This window comes from Simochromis diagramma, unplaced genomic scaffold (genome assembly GCF_900408965.1).
Source record: "Simochromis diagramma unplaced genomic scaffold, fSimDia1.1 OVJJ01000131.1, whole genome shotgun sequence".
Lineage (NCBI taxonomy): Eukaryota > Metazoa > Chordata > Actinopteri > Cichliformes > Cichlidae > Simochromis > Simochromis diagramma.
The window spans coordinates 8,994,579-9,013,062 of NW_024387200.1; the positions used below are offsets into that span (position 1 = coordinate 8,994,579).

Genomic DNA, 18,484 nt, shown 5'->3' on the forward strand with positions numbered 1-18,484 from the left:
CTTGTAGCTCCATCTGTGGGAAACGGCCTCCCATGGCAAGTAATAAAATACAATAATCCAACTGATTTGAGACATTGTCAGTTATAAGTCATGGCAGCAGAAGCAGATCTTTGTTATAATAATGTAGTTAGTACTAAGGACATGAAAGCTTTGTTTGCCACTGAGCCATGCTAGCTGACATCCATTAGCCTGGAACCACTGCAAGCCAGTTAGTGAGCTTCACCATTGCCAGTAAACACAAAAAGATAAAAACGATAGGGATCTGCAAATCTCAGTTTTGGATGAATCAGAAACAAAGAGAGAAAAATGTTTTGGGGACTTGGAAGAGAAAAGGCTTTTGATTCATTAAACAGGTGTGACGGATGTGTGGCTTCTAATTTAGCAAACATAGCCATGATCTACCACCCAGACACACACAGACACACACACACACTTTACCGACCTGCATGATTTGTTGAGGCACGTTCAGTGATGTTCCGCACTTTCTCATTTCTGCTACACAGAGCACAACACTTAAACAGAGCAGCTTTCATTTACATCAACACAACAGCTGAAAGAGGTCAAACACAGCTGTGTGTAACAGAACAGTAATGTGCACTCCCAAACAAACAAGATGACCCTTTTTTTTTTCATATTAAGACAAAGCTTAGAGTTTGATGAATTTGACAAATGCAACTACAACGAAAATTTTCAGATGATGGGTGAATGGAAGGGCATGAATACTACCTGCCATCACTCATCTCGCTGCTCCACTTAAGTCTTGAATTGCTTATTGTTATTACACTAATAGCACAGCAGCTCTCCCCTCTGAGGGGCACAACTCAGCAGACCCACAGAGCGCTCAGATTACAGTGCAGACGACTGCAGGGAAACATCACCATCTACATTATGTAATGTCCACTCTCTTGGGAGGTGTGAGGCAGCAACGGGTGTGGAGTGACACAGACCTAACAGCCATTAAGGAGTTTTAAGTGGTATCTCTGCACAGTCACCAACACTTATTGGGTGACAATTATGATATCAGTCACACAAGCCTAGAAGCCAGTCGTTAACCCCTTAACAACCACTGGTTGGCAGAAAAAGAAAACGTGTAGTCCCAGATGCCAACCACCTACCAAATGAAAAGTTTAGTCATTTCACAGTTGCTGTATTTAGGAACAGCTGATCAGCCACTATACCTGTGTGTGATCGGCCTAAAGGGCTGACACTATACACTCCTGCCTATGCTAAGTCCAAACCATAACCATGTTTGATGAGATCTGAGTCAGCTTCGCCCTGAAGTTCCACTTTTTGTTTCTCTGTTGGAAACAGTCCAGTGTAATGGAAATTATCTGTTGTCATCACATGATACATATATACAACTTACCACTGTGACGACAAAGTATAGTGCCCAGCCAGTGTAGAAAAAAAGAAAAAAAAGAAGAGCAGGGAAACTATTTTCATAAAAGTATATGCACGTTCAACTAAATACTTTCAAGAGTGATTACACTGAAGTTTATTTTAGTAACATACAAGAGAATTCTCTTTTTTAAAAAGTAAAAATAAAAGACAATTTAAAAGATTCAATCGTTTTAAACAAAAGAAAAGTATGAAAATTTGCAGACAAATCTGCAAAACTGTTCACTAATACAAATTCAAATGCTATTTTTTCCACAGGAACTTGTCATTAGTTTTCCAGAGACTCTTGCTGTCCTTCTCCGCAGACACGGTTCTAGCTGCAAAGTTGGTGGTGATGCAAACTCTCTGCACTTCTAAATCTGTTAATCTATTGATACTCTCCTCATTACCCTCATTCAGGATGTCCCAGAAGTCTTTGCGACTGCCCTTCGATGCCCGTGCTGTTGTTTCGACCTGGTGTGTAGTTTGGGTGTGTAAGGTTGCATCAGAGTGGGAAGTGAGTGCGGACGGTGAAGGCGTGGTAAGATTGGTGCTTACAGGTGCTACGGGTGGTGTTTTTGGGATGTGTTGAGTACTCTTGGGTTTGGGTTTTAGTAAGTCATCTAGGATCGAGGTGTCTCCTATCAGCTCTGTTAGGTAGGAGCGATTAGTGGAGATGGAAGGGGGCTGAGAATTTTCTCTCTGCTCCCTCTGCAAAGTTTCACTTATCCTCAAAGATGACTTCTGCTCCTGCTCTTTTCCTCGTGCTGTGGGTTTGGATACCATGGTGGAACTGCCATGGCTGAGGTCCGAAGAAGAAGGGGTATCTCTGTCTGTGCAGTTCAGGCGAGCAGAAGCCTCCCCAGACCCAAGACCACTGCTGCTGACTCGATCGCCGCCAAGACCACCACCAGCTATGTGGGCTCCAGAAGTAGAAACACTACCTCCCTTTGTCCGCTTGAGTCCTCTGGCACTGCAGTGCGTCTCGTCCTGCTCCTCTGACTCAGGACTTGGAACATCACTTAGAGGTTCCAGCACATTCCTTTGTGATATTCTTTGCTTTTTGCGAGGTTTTGGAGTATTGCCTTTTGAGTTTCTAGCCTTTTTTGGTGGCACAGGAGTTTTTTGCGATGTTTCAGGTTTAGTTCTGAAATTCTTTTGAGTGAATGTCAAATTTTTTGTGGCTTTTGAAGCATCCTTTTGTGGATTTTTGGTCTCTGAGTTATCAGCTAAGGGGGAGGCTTGTGCTGAAACAGGTTGTGGGAAGTTGTTTTTGACCGTATCAGCCAACTCAGGGAGGTTCAGTGAAGTGTAATACTGGTGAAGCAAGGCCAGCCTCTGGGTTGAATCTTTGCTCAGAATTTCAACAGCAAACTGGTGGACTGTGGGAAATTTGAATTTTTCTGCCATTTCCTCCAGCTGTTGCCTGCAAAAAAAAAACGAAAGGAAAGAAAAGAAAAAGGGCGATAATGAAGGAAGAAAGTGCAAAAAACCCCATCTAAAAATAGAAAATTGTGTTAGATACTGAAGACGACAGGATATTTTAACAACTAATGGTTTCTCCTAACCTCTATTCACAAATGCACAGTAAGATCAAGGCTAGAATCTGGCATCTGTGACCATAAAATGCCTTAAAATCTCAAATAATACCTCTTCAAAAAGCCACAAGGCCTATACTATTAACTACATATTGAGTGAGGCCTAACTAATTATAAACATCCCATATTCATGCTCATATCCAGAAAGCAGTGCAGTGTGTAGTACTTTTCATTAGCTCCTAGGAACCTATTAAAACTCTGCTCTAACAATTATTGGGGACAGAAATACCTCCGTGGTGGTAAAGCAGAATTATAGTGGTGTTACTAGCATTTGTGGCTTTTACTGAAAAAACAAAACAAAACAAAACAATACAATAAAAGTAGGAGCAGTATAACCTGATGCGCATGTGGATTTTAATCATTAAACACCAAGGTTAACTGAGGCGATAGCAATATAACTAGTGTGTATTTGCTTCCTGGTGAGCCTCCAGGCAGGGATACAGCCCTCGGGGAGTGAGACTGGAGCCACGAACAGTGTCTGTGTGTCTGCGTTTGAGTATTTAGAAAGGGGTGGGGGTGATGCAGCAGAACAGAATCGTGTATTTGAATGCTCTGCATGTGAACGTGTGCTAATACTTGTTAGGATATGTGTGTGTACGTATCAGAGTGAGTTTGGAAGTCCTAAGGCGATCATTTTGGTTAGTCCCAGGAGGGCTGCGGTGTGAAGGAGAAAACTCCTGCACTGTTGGGCATGGTCATAACTGGGTAATCTTTGGCACGATGCTGGGAAATAGGTGGAAGGAAAAGCTCAGAGGTGGTCCCTCACTAAATACACATACACAATTACTGAGGCCCAGGTGGGGCACTCAACACTATATCTCCGGTAGGTTTTGGCCTCATTCCTCACTGCTAGAAATTCCTCTCTCTTTTCCTTTCCTCCCATTACTCCTCTATTCAACCTTCCTCTCACTTATTATCCTACTTTTTTCCTCCCATATCAGAATTTTTTTTACTCTTCTGTTGCAGTTTTTTCCCCTACACCTTCATCACCTCTCCCTCTTTTACCCCCGACCTCTCTTGTCATCATGTGATTCTTCTGCCTTAAAATAAGTTAAACTCTTTTACAATTCACTACCTGCGTATAGCTTTGGGAGTCTCGCCAAAGATGAAGGTGTTGTGTTTGGTGTGATGCACACTCTTGGTGGTAAAGGTGACTGGATGATCCAAACTGAGCTCTTGCAGCCTCATAGTGGAATGACACGGCTCACTGTCTGGCAAACTCGCCGCCAAGCTCTGGCACAATCAAACAAGAGTAAAGTTTCAGAGAAATATTGATCCACTCTTTGTCAAGTTACCTAACAACAACATAGTTTATAGTCATTACTGGTGGACCAGATTTTCAGGCATGAAAGAGCATGTAAAAAATGAAGTACTGTGCTGCAATTAATGGACAGTCTCAAGTCACTGGTCCTAAAAGTCCTATAATTGCGCTAAATCATAATGAACAGCATTTATTTACCCCATAGTTCTACTCTTTTTAAAATTAATTTCACTGATCAACTCTGTTTCAAATCAGCACAAACTGCCCAACAGTAATCTACAAGTACCACTCCCATGTAACAGGAAAAAAATGTGTTTTATAAACTGGGTGAAATGATCCTTTAACTTGCCATCAACACAGGGTTGAAGGTATGACGCTTGACTGAGGGCTCTATATTATACTATGTGAAGAATCAATGGATCAGACCAGTGTTTGTACCTCTTGGGTTCCTAGAAGGTGATTGGCCGGGAGCTGAGAGTACATTTTGCGTTCAAACACGTCCCGTACAGCAGCTCGACTGATTAGCTCTTCTGCTTTGCTGCCACCCACAACGCGCTGGTTAGAGTGGGTGTACACCACCTCCTGTACACCTCCTTGAAAAGAAAAAAAAGTCCATCAGAATTGGTACAATTTTGTTATTAAAAGTGTTTAAAGTAGCACTGGAACTAACCTAGCATGCAGTCAATAGTTCCATTCTTTTCTTTAGATGCCAGGGTTGTCTGACTTTTCAAAGTTGTAAATGAAACAGCCTTCGGCATCAAAGCTTCCTTCTCTGTTGTGCCCGTCACAGGTCTTTGCCCAAGTTTTTGCAATTTAACTCTGGATCTCTCCATGTGTGGACTTACATGTTCCTCCTCTGAAGATGAGAATGTCTCTATATCTTCTGTGTATTTTGATCTTCTTTTATCCCTTTCACTTGCACTTTGCCTCCTTTTACTGCAGTCTGTCCTTCCTCCCCCCTTCTCTGCTCCATCATGTAAATATAAAGTATCCTTTTTGGACCACGACTTTGCCTCTAAGTCGAAGTCTTCAGATTCATCTGAGTAACCATCAAACTTGTGTTTTTGGCGAAATGTAGTTTTGAGTTTATTAACTTTATTTTTTTCTACTTTAGAGTTTTTATTGCCATCTTCATCCACAGTAATTATTTCACGTATCTGCCGTTTCAGACCCGTGTCACCGTCTTGTCTCCCATTATCTCCATTATCTCTTAATTTTCTGTCTGAATTGCAGGATGTGTCCCTGGTTTCTGTTCCCAAATGGACACCGACATTTCCTGTGATGGAGGTCGACGTGTCTTCCCTTTTTTTCTCCTCAGGATCTTCCTCAAAGCAGCTTCCTTCATCTTCTGGACTCGTTTGTTCTTCTAGCGCTGGTGCTTCTTTGACTCTTTCAAAGAGTTTGGAGAAACCATGCTGTTGGAGACTCATTCGACCAGGACCTGTTGTAGCACTCCTGCTCCTATTGCAATCATCTGTACTGAAGTTTGAGGCCTTTCTCTTGAACCCCTGCTCCCTCTCATCCTCTTCACTGCTGAAGTCCAGCACCCCTGTGGAGACTTTTGATGCATCACTGTTCTCCTTCACTGGTTTATCATTTGGTACATGGACTTTTGTAGGTGAAGAACCTCCAGCTTCCTAAAACAGTAGACACAAGGTAGAAACAGACTGAGAAAGAAAGGACAAGCAGGGCAGGCAATACATTTCACTTATTAGTTGCATCTTGTTGTAAGTGAACTGTAGCTTTAGCTCAAAAATCCACCTGTATCACCACTGAGTGACCCAACCAGGCAATCTTTCAAGTGATACAAAGCTATTTGTTAACGTTCAATAATGTGGTTTAAAGGTTCTATAATGATAAAAAGAAAAAGGGTCATAACGTGTTCCAGAGTTACATGAATGAGTCTCTGGCTGCCCCCCAACTGATTCTAATTTCAATTTCATGAACTAGGTGACCCAGGTTAGCTCATATTTTTGCAGGTATCCAGGTTCTTTGAGTATTTCTGAATTCACTATAGTGTTTCGGGGTTTTCGTTATTTGTTTTTGGATTTTTTTGCAAGGAAAAAACTGCTCTGACTGTTCTCAGTGGAGTAGTAAAAAGGACAGCATAGTGCACACTGCAGGCCTGGCTGGGAAAAGGATGATAAGGGGTACCACTGTATAAATAAATAGCTGAAAAGTGGAAGACAGACTTCATTGTGGTATGTGCCTTACATTAGAGCAAACAAGTAATGACACCCAGCTGTTTATATGTGGTGGTGACACAACAAGAGCCTCATGCTTCAGTTTCACTAATAGAATAAAATGTTATCTGTTATCTTCCATAGCGTACTCCAGAGTCTACTGCACTTGATGTGTTTGCAAGTATTAATAGTAGTTAATTGGAAGTGTGCAGTACAAGTTGGTCACTTTCACTCTCTCAGAACAGCAGCTGAGATCTGCTTAATGAGACTGTGTGGCTGGTAGACTGACGGACAGCAGGGTTCACGTGGGAATGGGAAGACAAGCGGTCTGCTTGGAAAGAATGACAGAGTCAGGGATGTTCTGAGTTTCTGAGAAGAGAAGACTACTCACGCCAGCTCCCTTTGTCTCCTCCTCCGTGTCTTTGCCTGTGTGTGTACTCATCATAACACCAGCCTCCACTTGCCCTTCTCTCTGAGAGGAATTCATCAAAACAAACATTTCAGTGAACGGCATCAACTCAGTTCTGTCACAACCATCAGCACAACAATATCTTTCACTTTTGATATTTAGTATAACACTGTGAGAGACAGGTTAGGTTTTCTGCAGGATACCATTTTTATAACTGTATGTTTAAACATATCTTTAATTTGAAATGTAAAGGGAAATCCTATTTGGGCAATATCCTGCTTTTTAAAAACACAACAAGCAACCTAGAGTACTGTGACACTGTTGTATGTATAAATCAAGATTTCTGAATCCTGCTAACCACCCTTGCGGACGCAGCTACAGCCAATTATTTTAACAACACCTGAATTCAAAGATTAAGAGATGTAGTGCATTTATTATGTAGATGGAAATATGTACACCCAGTTTTCTCTGTGCTCTGAGATGATGAAACCAGAACAGTCGTACCTACCTAGTGTAGTTTAAGTCTTGATATTGAGTGGAAAATCAAAGCAAGTGTTAAATGCCTCCAAAGGCCCAAGACAAGAAACAGTAAAAGTCATTTTGGTTTGTGAAACCCTGAATTGCGACTGTGGAAATAAATCAGTGGGATGATGTGAGTCCAGGCGGGCAGCAGCACACACAGTCAAACAGTAAAAGGTCTGTCGGCTATCTAACCTCTAAAATCTTGCGGGTGAGACAGGTCCCTTGAGTTTGCAGCCTAAATAGGTTTTTGATCCCAAACAGTTCATCCTTATGGTCACCATGCCCCCGCACTGCTTCGAAATACCGCCGGGAGCTCTCTTTGCCAACTACAGAGGAGTGCAATTGCTGGAAAATGGGAGAGAATGTGGAAATGCAGCATCTAATTTATATACTATAGCTTCATCTGTATATACAGTATTTAAATTGCAGATTACATTATGTCTATGAGTTTACAGTAGTCTGGTACCTGTTTGTAAATTTGTCGTAGGTATATGACCTCTTCCACAGTCCCCAGTGAGATCAGCCTAAGAACAGTCACATCCCTGCACTGGCCAATGCGATACGCCCTGAGGAGATGTATAAAAAGTATGATGCTTTCAACAGCACAAAGTGGCGCAATAACACCAAACATTCCTGCCTTGACTTTGGATGCAGTATGCAACAGTTAGGAATTACCAGAATATTGTTAGGTTAGCTAAAGAGCTGCAGCAAAACACTGCTATGAAATAATATCTAGTCAGGTGGCAGCCTACCTGTCAATAGCCTGAAGGTCATTGGCTGGGTTCCAGGTGGGGTCAAACAGCACCACAACATTAGCACCAACAAAGTTAAGACCAAGACCACCTGCCCTAATAGAAAATACACATATTAGTAGGTTTCAATACCAAATACTACCTAGGATAAAATTAATTGCTACAAGTGTTGGTATTTCCAACTGACATGGTGGAAACCAGGCAGAGGTTGATGTGAGAGGAGCTGTTAAAGTCTCTGACGATCTGGACTCGCTCTTTGGATTTGGTGGATCCGTCCAGTCTGCTGAAGTCCAGGCCCACAGCCATGCAGTAGCTCTCCAGCACATCTAATAGCTAAAAGATTCAATACACAATAAATGACCATTTAGGAGTTTATTAATCAGTAGATTTGTATAGAAAATAGATCCTACACGTGTAAACTGAAGCAGCATATCTAAAAATATCTGCTGGACTTCAGTCTTTACAACTTATACTTACAGATCTACAGTGAGGCTAAACACTGAGCACTACACTGGCCTGTATGGACACCATGATTAGCATTAAAGTAAAACCAAGGTCATGAAAATATGGCTTCATATCATGCTTCCTCCCATCTGCACACTCTGCCTTCATCCCACGCCCACATCAAAAATTAAGTACTTTCAGTTATGATGTGAAGACTGAGAAAAAGAAACTTAGGCTCAAGGTTATAACTAACTAAAACTAATATAACACCTAAAAGTGAGTGTGAAAGTGCTGTAAAATTAAATGAAAACAAAACCTAACTGAGATAACACAACAATACTTAACATACAAATATTACTTTTAGACTTAAGCCTATGTGACCGTGTATTATCAGACTGCTCTGCACTTTAATCTCACCTACACGATAATGACAACAAATCTAAAACTATTAAAAATTTAACGAGTAAACCCACTCTGAAACTAATTCCAGAATTATAGCAGACGCAGCAGCATTTCAACAGAACCTCACAAAGACACCTGATGTATTCCTGGAGAGAGTGAAATTAAACTGAACAGAAAGCAAAAACTATAATAACTGCTGATTGATATACCTGAAGCTTAAATGAGCTATACTGTATCAGGTGACTACAACCATTAGACTGCACTCTCAGTCTAATTGTCTTCACCACAAACTTATAAATAAACACGATGTAATGAGAAAACCACGTCCTCTAGACCTTTTTTCTATAAGCAATTCATCTAACAGAAGACGCGATTAGCAGGGTTCAGGCTGCTCCTTTGTTCAATTTTATTTTATTGGCATAGCACCAATTCACAACAACAGTTGTCTCAAAGTACTTTGTATTGTAAGGTAAAGACCCTACAATATTAGAAAAAAAACCCAACAATTGCATAACCCCCTATAAGCAAGCACTTTGCAACAGTGGGAAGGAAAAACTCCCTGTTAACGGAAAGATTTAGAACTGGTTTCTAAGGATCACTCTGAGACAGGATGATATTTTGCAAATGAAGGAATGCAGTCCTACACATGTGTTTAATATGCATACAGAAGGACATATCCTGGTCACAAAGAACTCAAATACTCCTCATAGTGTTACTTAAGGTCAAGTTAATGCCATCCAGAGTATCAGGTTAGACACCATGTTTCCAAGATTTTTAGGATCAAGTACAAAAACTTCAGTTTGGGATGATTTAGAAATAGGAAATTAGAGGTAATCCAGGTCTTTAAGAAATGCCAGTAATTTAACTGGTAGATTTGTATCATCTGGCTTGATGAAAAAATAATGCTGGGTATCATCTGCATAGCAATGAAACTGCACAGAGTGCTTTTTAATAACACTGCCTAAGGGAAATATGTATAAATGTAAAAAGACCCTAGAAGAAGACTCCCTATTTAAATGAACAAATTGGAATCTATCAAAATAGATACGACTCGGTATTTAATTCACTCATTGCACAACATATAAACCTGCAATCACACATCCAAAGTCACAGAAACAAAAAATGCAAACGCAGCTCTCACCTTGGTTGAGAGAGAAAAAATAAGCACTTTATCTCTCTTTTGTAGATAAAATTTGAGAAGCTTCTGCCAGCACCTAAAAGAAAGCATAAACCTGTTAACCCCCTTTAGAAACTGGCAGTGAAGGGATCACGCAGCTGTTTTCGTGCTTTACCTTCATTTTCCACTGTACATTGGGTCTGACAGGGCTTCAAATGCTTCATTTTTGCATCTATGCACAAATTCTGGAAACTTCTGGAATACCTTTGCACAAACAGCACTCACATACTTTTCCTAAAAATAAGTAGGAAAGTCATTTTAATGATCTTGAGAGAATCGATCCAGAATCATGTGCAAAGCAACACAACTCTACCTGTTTCTTGCTGGTGCCTGGAGTAGACTGAAGGAGTGCTACATGGTTCGCAGCTTTTCTCAATATGGCCAGGTAGCTAAAGTACAGCTCCTTCATATGAACACCATCAGAGTTTGTCTATGATAGAAGGAAAATATTATTTAATGTAAGAGACAAAGCATCTTCTTGTTGATTTTTATACATGTGATTTTTATGCAAAAGCATAAAGTTTCCTTTCTGTTTTAATGGGATCTATTACTTAGTGTATTCTAGCAGACTATAATGAACTTTAAAACAGTTACTTAATGAAAAAAAAAGATTAGGCACCTTCACAAAGACACTTTATATAGACTGCAGTTAAAATACATTGTGATATTTTGATGTGATACTTTAAAGTGGGTAAAATAAAATGTAAACAAACAAACAAAATATCCAATAAAAGTGATTTTGGTCTCAACATATAGAATCAAGTTGTGCTTGGTAAATTGCAGGGACACACGATAGCAGAAGAGAAAAACTAACTTTATAGCAGCAGCTTCTGCGGGTGCGTCTGCTGTGACAGTCACATTTTTCTGATGACCTTAGGAGTAATGTCACATCTTCACTGCCGAGCACTGCCTGATACACTGTCTGCTGAAACTCTGTCATAGAGCAATACACCACCTTCAACGAAACAACACATACATACATATACAGAAGGGAATTAAGTCAAATAAATCTGATTGAATTTAAAAAAATGTAATTATGAAAATGATAAAGGACAGTAAGTGATCAAAGTGTTGGTCAGTCTGACGTCTAGTCTTACCCGGTCGTCCTTCTTGGGCAGTTGTTCTTTGATAAGAGCTTTAGTCCTTCTGAAGAACCAATGAGAAATCTTCCTCACCAGGGCTCTGACGGCCTTCCTCCCTGTAGCGAGAGCGCGTTTGGTTGCGCTGTGCCTCTGCCCTTGCTCAATTGGATCTGAAAATTTGTTCTTGAAGTGGCCTAAGCTACCAAGACAACCTGGTATAGCCCTGAAGAGAAAAGTAAACATAAATCTGAATCCCTGCATAGAAGTTAAATAAAAACATAATGCAATTCATTAAATTTAATTGAAAATGGGGCAAAGTCTACATATTAAAGTAAGATCTTTAACAGTAAGATTTAACGGTTCTTGTTAGTAAGACGGTAAGACCAGAGGCAAGCATTTGTGGAGGTGTGGGAGTGCATTAGTGCCCATCTCTGCACATTGATGGGACCATTGATGTTGAACAGTCACGGATGTTTTTCAGGGAAGGCTGAATTCAGGTGCTAAAATGGTCTAGTTAAAAATGCCTTCTTTAGGCTGCTCCTTTTAGGGGTCACCACAGTGGAGCATCTGACTACATCTCACGCTATAACTAGCATACTGCTCTCCAACACCAACCCTCTGCATGTCCTCCTTCACTTCGTCTATGAATCTTCTTTGTGGTCTTCTTCTCAACCTCTCACCTGGAAGGTCCACATTCAGCATCCTTTGTCCAATATATACATTATCCCTGCTCTAGATGTTCAAAAAAATCTCAATCTTCCAACTTTGTCTCGAAACCGCTCAACCTAAGCTAAAATATCTTAACGTCTTCAGATCTGCCACCTCCAGCTGCACCTCCTGTGGGAATTAGTGGTGCTATCTCCAAATAATACAACACAGCAGGTCTTAAAACCATCTCGTAAACCTTACTTTCACACTTACTGCAACATTTCGGGAACACATCACTCCGTACACTCATCTCCACTCTGCCAGCACTCGCTTCTTCACTGTTATGCACTGTCCATTGCTTTGAATGGTTGATCCCAGGTATCTAAATTAATCCATGCCACTACTGCCGCTCCTTGCCTGTCTACCCTCACTACAGATTGCAATGCCATCTACAAATCTTATAGTCCACAGAGACTTCTGCCTGACCTCATCTGTCAACCTGTCCATTACCATCGCAAACAACAAAGAGCTCAGAGCTGATCCCTGATGTAATCCCACTTCCAGCTTGAACTCACATTTCACCAGGTTCTCGCTGTCCTCGTACATGTCCTGTACCAACCTCAGTTTTCTCTGCCACTCCTGATTTCCTCATGCAGTACCACAGTCCCTCTCTTGGCAGCCTATCATGGCCCATTAAAAACACTGTGCAAATTATGAAACAATAAAAACAACAGAGGAGGCCAAGAAATGTTGAGCAACTGAAATCCTACAGTGGTCAAACACTTGCTGAGGGCTGTAAAAAGAAAGGGTAAAGTGAAATAGCCTCCCATATCCAAACATGTTCCTGACTTGCATTGCTTTATGCCTCTCACAGTTTTTAAAAGACAAGTTGTGATATAAATTTTAAGGTTGTAATTTTAACCCACCAATCCATAACACACCACAGCTCCTCCAGGTTGTTCTGTAAAATTGTTCCAGTGAGACCAATTCTGACCTGATGGAAATACAAAGTTAGCATTAGAATCCTGACTCAAAGTTGAGCTTGCTAAAAGGTTAAGAAATTAATGTCTACAGCCTCAAAGACAAAGCACATCAACACTTTCCACTATCAGTTATTTGATACTGACCCATTAGTAGTCCATACTAAATACGAGAACTCTGAAATAACAACACAAGCTCTCTAACCTTACATCTTAGCTCCTTCATGGCCTGAGTGATCTGAGAGTCTGGATTTTTTATCTTGTGGGCCTCATCCACAACCACAGCAGACCAGTCAATCCTGTAGGGAAAAGGCAAAGATATAATCTAGGGCATAAATAGATAAGGCAAATTTATTTACGGCACAAAATTGATCTAAAATGCAACTAAAGTGCCTTAAAAATAAATAAAAACCAAAATGAACAATTTCTTAAGGAGCCTAATTTATAAATAGTACTAAATGTACTATACATGTTTTTTAAGCGTGGGTCTTACTTATTAAACTGATCCAGGCAGAGACGAAGAGTTTCATAGGTAGTGAGGGCAATTTCAACTCGCCCTTTCTTAATGCGGGCCAACTCCTCCTCTTTCCTCAGTCCGTGGACCACCACACACTGGAAGTGACCCCATGTGTCCAGCTCATCTTTCCAGTTATAAAGCACTGACAGTGGGGCCACAATAAGGAACACCTTAAACAGAAATGTCACAGAAATGTCAAAATTGTGACTGTGATATTCCACTGCTGTCACTTGTTGCACTTTATCAAATACATAGTGTGTGTGTTTTTTCTTGACAATTTTGTTAAAACACAGGTCACATTTTTATGTAAGCAAGCTTTAAAAAAAAAAAAAAAAAACCTACTTTGCTGGGATTACTTTGCTCAGATGACTGCTGACTCTGCAGAAACTGGGGCCTGTTGTTTGCAATGTCCTCCCATGTGCCTGTTTTGTGCAATACAGCAGCCAGAAAACCAATGACCTAAGGTGAGATCCAACAGACGACAAGAATGAAAAGGAAGAGAGCCACAGGAAGCAAAATTAAAAACAAACACTGGCACTTTAACAGTTCTCACAAAAAAAATAATGTGCTTTGTACCTGTACAGTCTTTCCCAGGCCCATGTCATCTCCCAGGATGCAACCTCTGGAACGGATGTAGTTATTGTAAATGAACCTGATACCTTCCTGCTGGTAAGCTCTAAGGTATCTATTGATGGTATACGGAACTCGGTCTTCATCAGCATCACTCAGCTCTAACGGGACACATAACCTGGGGTCTATCAGGCTGGTAGGAAACCAAGGTTTCTCATGCATGAAGTCCCTCAAACCAGGTCTCACAAGTTTTGAGACAGGTATGGCTTCCGCCTCTTGTTCGTCCTCTCCCACATCTTTATTAGTGTCTTTAAATATCACCCATGCTGTATCCTCATTAAGAGAGCTGGAGGTCAGTTTCTGGATAGTGGCTTCTCTCAGGACACCATGTTTTGGGTGTACAGCCAGACAACTGTCACCTTCACGCCATTCTGCTGCAAAATCATTGTGACATTATATTTATTAATGATGTAGATGTATTAAAGAATTTCACATTAACTCCAGTCATTAAAATGACTGCAAATTTAAACTTGGGCAACTATAACACTAGCTATAACATATAACAATAATCTTCGCAAATACTCTTTAAGAAATTGGTCAAAAAAAGGAAAGAAACGTCTTTGCAGGAGGGGGTATTTACCACCAACTGTTAAAATATGGCTAATCACTAATTTGTGAATGTAAAAATGAACGTAAAAGCTACTTGATAGAAATATAAACATTATCTACGGAGAAAACAGACAGAATAGGAAGAAAAACAGAACAAAAATACCTTTTCCAACTGCAGAAGTTGAAGCCATTAGGAGGAAACAGAGGCTGCACTCTCTGATCTTCTTCCGGTAGAGGAAAAGGCACTGTAGCTTGTTAGCCTGCTAGATTAGCTCAGCCATCATATACAAAAAAGGAAAACGGTTAAATGGAGACACAAAACCTATCTGTGTGAGTCACGTGATTCCGAGTAAGTCGCTCATACTTTCTCCTCTTCCAAGCGTCCTTTATTTGGGGAAAAGGCACAACAGGCTCACAGCAGGATCAGTTCCACTACAGTAAACACCGCAGGCTGCTCAGTGTTTACCTGTTTTCACAATCGATACCGCACTTTCGACAAATTTCACCGACGAATCTACATTTAATAAATGTAAATATAAAAATGTCGTTTGTGCAGCTTTGTTGATTTGATTTAAATCATTTATTAAACATTGTCTGGTTTAATGATTCGATCGATTTCATCTCTTTAACCATGCGTCTCTCTTGTGTGGAAAGTGCTGCTGAGGTTTTAATGTGCTCTATTCACGAAATAAATGATAAAATTTAAATATCAAAATGAGATAAAACATCTCAAATCTGATTTGGAGTTAACGAAATATAATATCAACTAACAATTAACTTCATATGACATTAACAATACACAGATCGGTCACATTTGTCTCACCCTCGTAGTTCCCCGGTTTTTGGAGGTACTCTGAGCATCTCAGTGATTTTCTTTTATTTATTCCTTTGCATTTTGCCAGGCTGACTCACATGTTGTGATCAGGGTTGATCACAATGTGTGAGTCTAAGGTGGTTTAGGTGGAAGAGCAGATGGTCTACCTATCTGCCAATCAGAAGGTTGGCAGCTCAATCCCTGGTTCCCTCAGTCCATCCTGTGCACTGATGCTGAACCCAGAGTTGCCTCTGATGCATCTGTATGGTGTGTGAGTGAATGATACAGTAGATAAAAGTTCTGTATGGATATGTGTGTGATTGGGTGAATGAGACTTGAAATTGTAGGTGCATGGTGGCATATAATATGTTCTCCTAAGACAATTGCTGCCTCCAGTTTCTACATGACCAGTACACCTGCAGTATCTGCTGGCAGCCAAAAAACCTTGTAGCCGACCCCTCTTAAATCAGATGCAGACTCTTTGTACATGTACATGCCTTCTTGAGCAGGGGGAACTTGCATACGTTGCAAATTTTTAATCCAATATAGCAGGGGTGACAAACATAAGGCCAGCCGATCAGAATCAGTCTGTAAAAGGATGCAATACAGCTCCCTGGATGGCTTTGGAAAATGTTAAGGAGGGCATAAATTTTGAACTTATTTTTTTACTGTGCTGATAAAGAACTTCCCCATGGCTATTTATACTACACAAAATTAATAAATAATAGTTTAATATTTAAAAAAAATAGAACAGTGTAATATAGAAATTTACAGTGAAACAATTACTTCTTTACACTGATGGAAAGGAGAGTTTTACTGGTCTGGACTTAAAGTAGGCTGTATGTAGCACATGATGTAAAATGAGTTTTATATCCCTGCATTACAGTATAGTGTGTTACCAGTGGTGTTGTTGGCGACTGTGGTCATGACTGCCATCAGATCATTAACAAACTCCTCCCATATAGTTTTGGGATGATCCTCGTCCTGTTATGATTATCCTCACCCTGTGAGGTAAGATCTTGCCTTAAGCTCCAGACGAGGGTGATTGATGATCATTTTACATTTCCTCCACCCCTGAATATTCACATCATCAGCTGTCATCTTCTCACCAAGCTTCTTGTTAATGGTCTTGTCATTCTACCTTTAAATACTCTAGGAACAACAGTTAAGCCTGCAGTCTGAGAGCTCTAATGGGGTGATAAAAGGTCATTAAGATAAGATGGAGCCTGATTATTTAAGATCTGTTATGTGAGGAGCAGGTTTTTTAAATTAGATTTAAAATTGGATTTAACAGGCAGCCAGTGAAGAGAAGTCAATATAGGAGAAATATGATCTCTACTTCTAGTCCCTGTCAGTAGTCATGCTGCAGAGATTCTGGATAAGCTGGAGGCTTTTCGGGTTTTTTTTTAGTACATCTTGATAATAGTAAATTAGAATAGTCCAGGCTAGAAGGAATAACTGCATAACTAGTTTTTCAGTGTCACGCTGACGCAGGATGATTCGATATACAGGTTGAGACCAGGAGTATCTGTGATTGATTGATTGGCTGATTGCAATCATGGCACACAGCCAATCTGTGGGAACAATAATTCTGGCTCAGTTTTAGGGATGGGACTCATTTCCCTCAATGACATGCAAATCAGTTAGTAACTTTTATGTAAAGTGTTGTTTTTTTCTGGATTTTTAGTCTCCCTCCACTAAAATCAATCTTCTTCACTCACCTTTTCACTCACTGTGCATTTATACACCACTCTGAATTGAATCATTAGTTATTATTATTCATCATTGGCTTTCTTCCACAGCATGTCAGCATGCCTCTTCCCCATACCCCCAACAGGTTACAAAAGATGGAAGCCCTTTCCTGAGTCTGGTTCTGCCAGAGGTTTCTTCCTGTTAAAGGGAGTTTTTCCTTCCCACTGTCACTCTGTATTATTGTAGGGTCCTTACCTTACAATATAAATTTCCCCAAAGTAACTATTGTTGTGATTTAGTACCTTATAAAAAAACTGAATTGAATTGAATTGTCAGCATTTTTCACAAGTCTGAAAAGTCCCAAAAATCTGCCAAGAAGCCAGAAGCATTTGAATTTTGAGTGTATGTTTAATTTAGCACTGAGTGTGTCTGCTAATAATGTGCTAATAATGTGAAATGCTGATTGCCTATGGGGCTAGTTGAAACCTTAACATTTAGATATCACTGGCAATGAAGACATTCTTAAAGAGGAAACAACAACATCGTCACATCAGCCAATATTTCCCATTAAATGCCAGAATACCACACAGAGTTGGTCTGTTGAAAAGTAAAACCAAGACAGATGTCTTGCCTGTTGTCTGGGGCTGATATGGTGGCAATCAGTAAGATCTCTTCAATGTTGTCTGTTGCTGTGCAGAACTGGCTTGTAAACATACACCAACATTATCTCAGTTCTCCATCCCCAATTTGATTTTCCCAAAACGTCGGCCATGCTGCTCCAGATGAGGCACGACTGGGTCCGCTTCTTGCCATGGTACACTGCTATACAAAAATGGAACTTTTTGTTCCTGCTTTCTCAACATTGGGAATTTATAGGGCAGCTGCTGCAGATGTTCTCATAAAGAAAGCCCAAACACTGATGTCAAACGGTTTACATACTACACTACATCTCACACACGCTTGTTCTCTCACTGAATCACAAGGAACCTTTTCTGGCCCCGTTAGAAATTCACGACTCAGACAGATAGAGTTGAGATAAATAGATCACTGGCTTCTGGCAAAACCTTCTCATTTTCAAAATTGACTAATTGATTTTTTTGAGATATTGTGCCAAGTGCTGGATTTTGATTTTTCATTTCTGAAATCAGTTGCTGGTTTTCAAACTTAGCTTCTTCTTGATCAAATTGGAGGAGAAAAAATATGTATTTTATTTTATCACTGCTCTTTTTTATGTTGGAAAAACTTGATAGAAAGCCAGAATATATAGCAGCCTTCTTGGGAACCTACTTGCCTTCAAGAAAGCCCATGTTGTCTCTGCTTGCCTTTCAGCTTGAGCCAGCTCTATAACCAGACACATTCTAACTTGAATATGTGTCCTGATTTCTGAACTGCCAAAGAAACATAAGATGGAAGAGGTCAGATCCAGCACTGAAATAAAAATAATAAA

At 40.2% G+C, this 18,484-nt stretch overlaps 1 protein-coding gene across 1 annotated transcript; it reads right to left on the minus strand.

Moving 5' to 3' along the window:
• Positions 1 to 632: 632 nt before the first annotated feature.
• On the minus strand, positions 633 to 15,010 carry LOC120745758 (DNA excision repair protein ERCC-6-like 2). Its single transcript, XM_040050898.1, is given in 20 exon segments — positions 633 to 2,803; positions 4,051 to 4,208; positions 4,675 to 4,829; positions 4,907 to 5,873; positions 6,811 to 6,891; positions 7,543 to 7,695; positions 7,817 to 7,916; positions 8,103 to 8,198; positions 8,290 to 8,435; positions 10,090 to 10,162; positions 10,241 to 10,359; positions 10,439 to 10,555; positions 10,940 to 11,080; positions 11,223 to 11,430; positions 12,782 to 12,849; positions 13,041 to 13,134; positions 13,329 to 13,522; positions 13,695 to 13,811; positions 13,929 to 14,356; positions 14,695 to 15,010. Coding segments are annotated over 20 exon segments (4,605 nt in total). The 5' UTR covers positions 14,723 to 15,010; the 3' UTR covers positions 633 to 1,641.
• Positions 15,011 to 18,484: the final 3,474 nt, after the last annotated feature.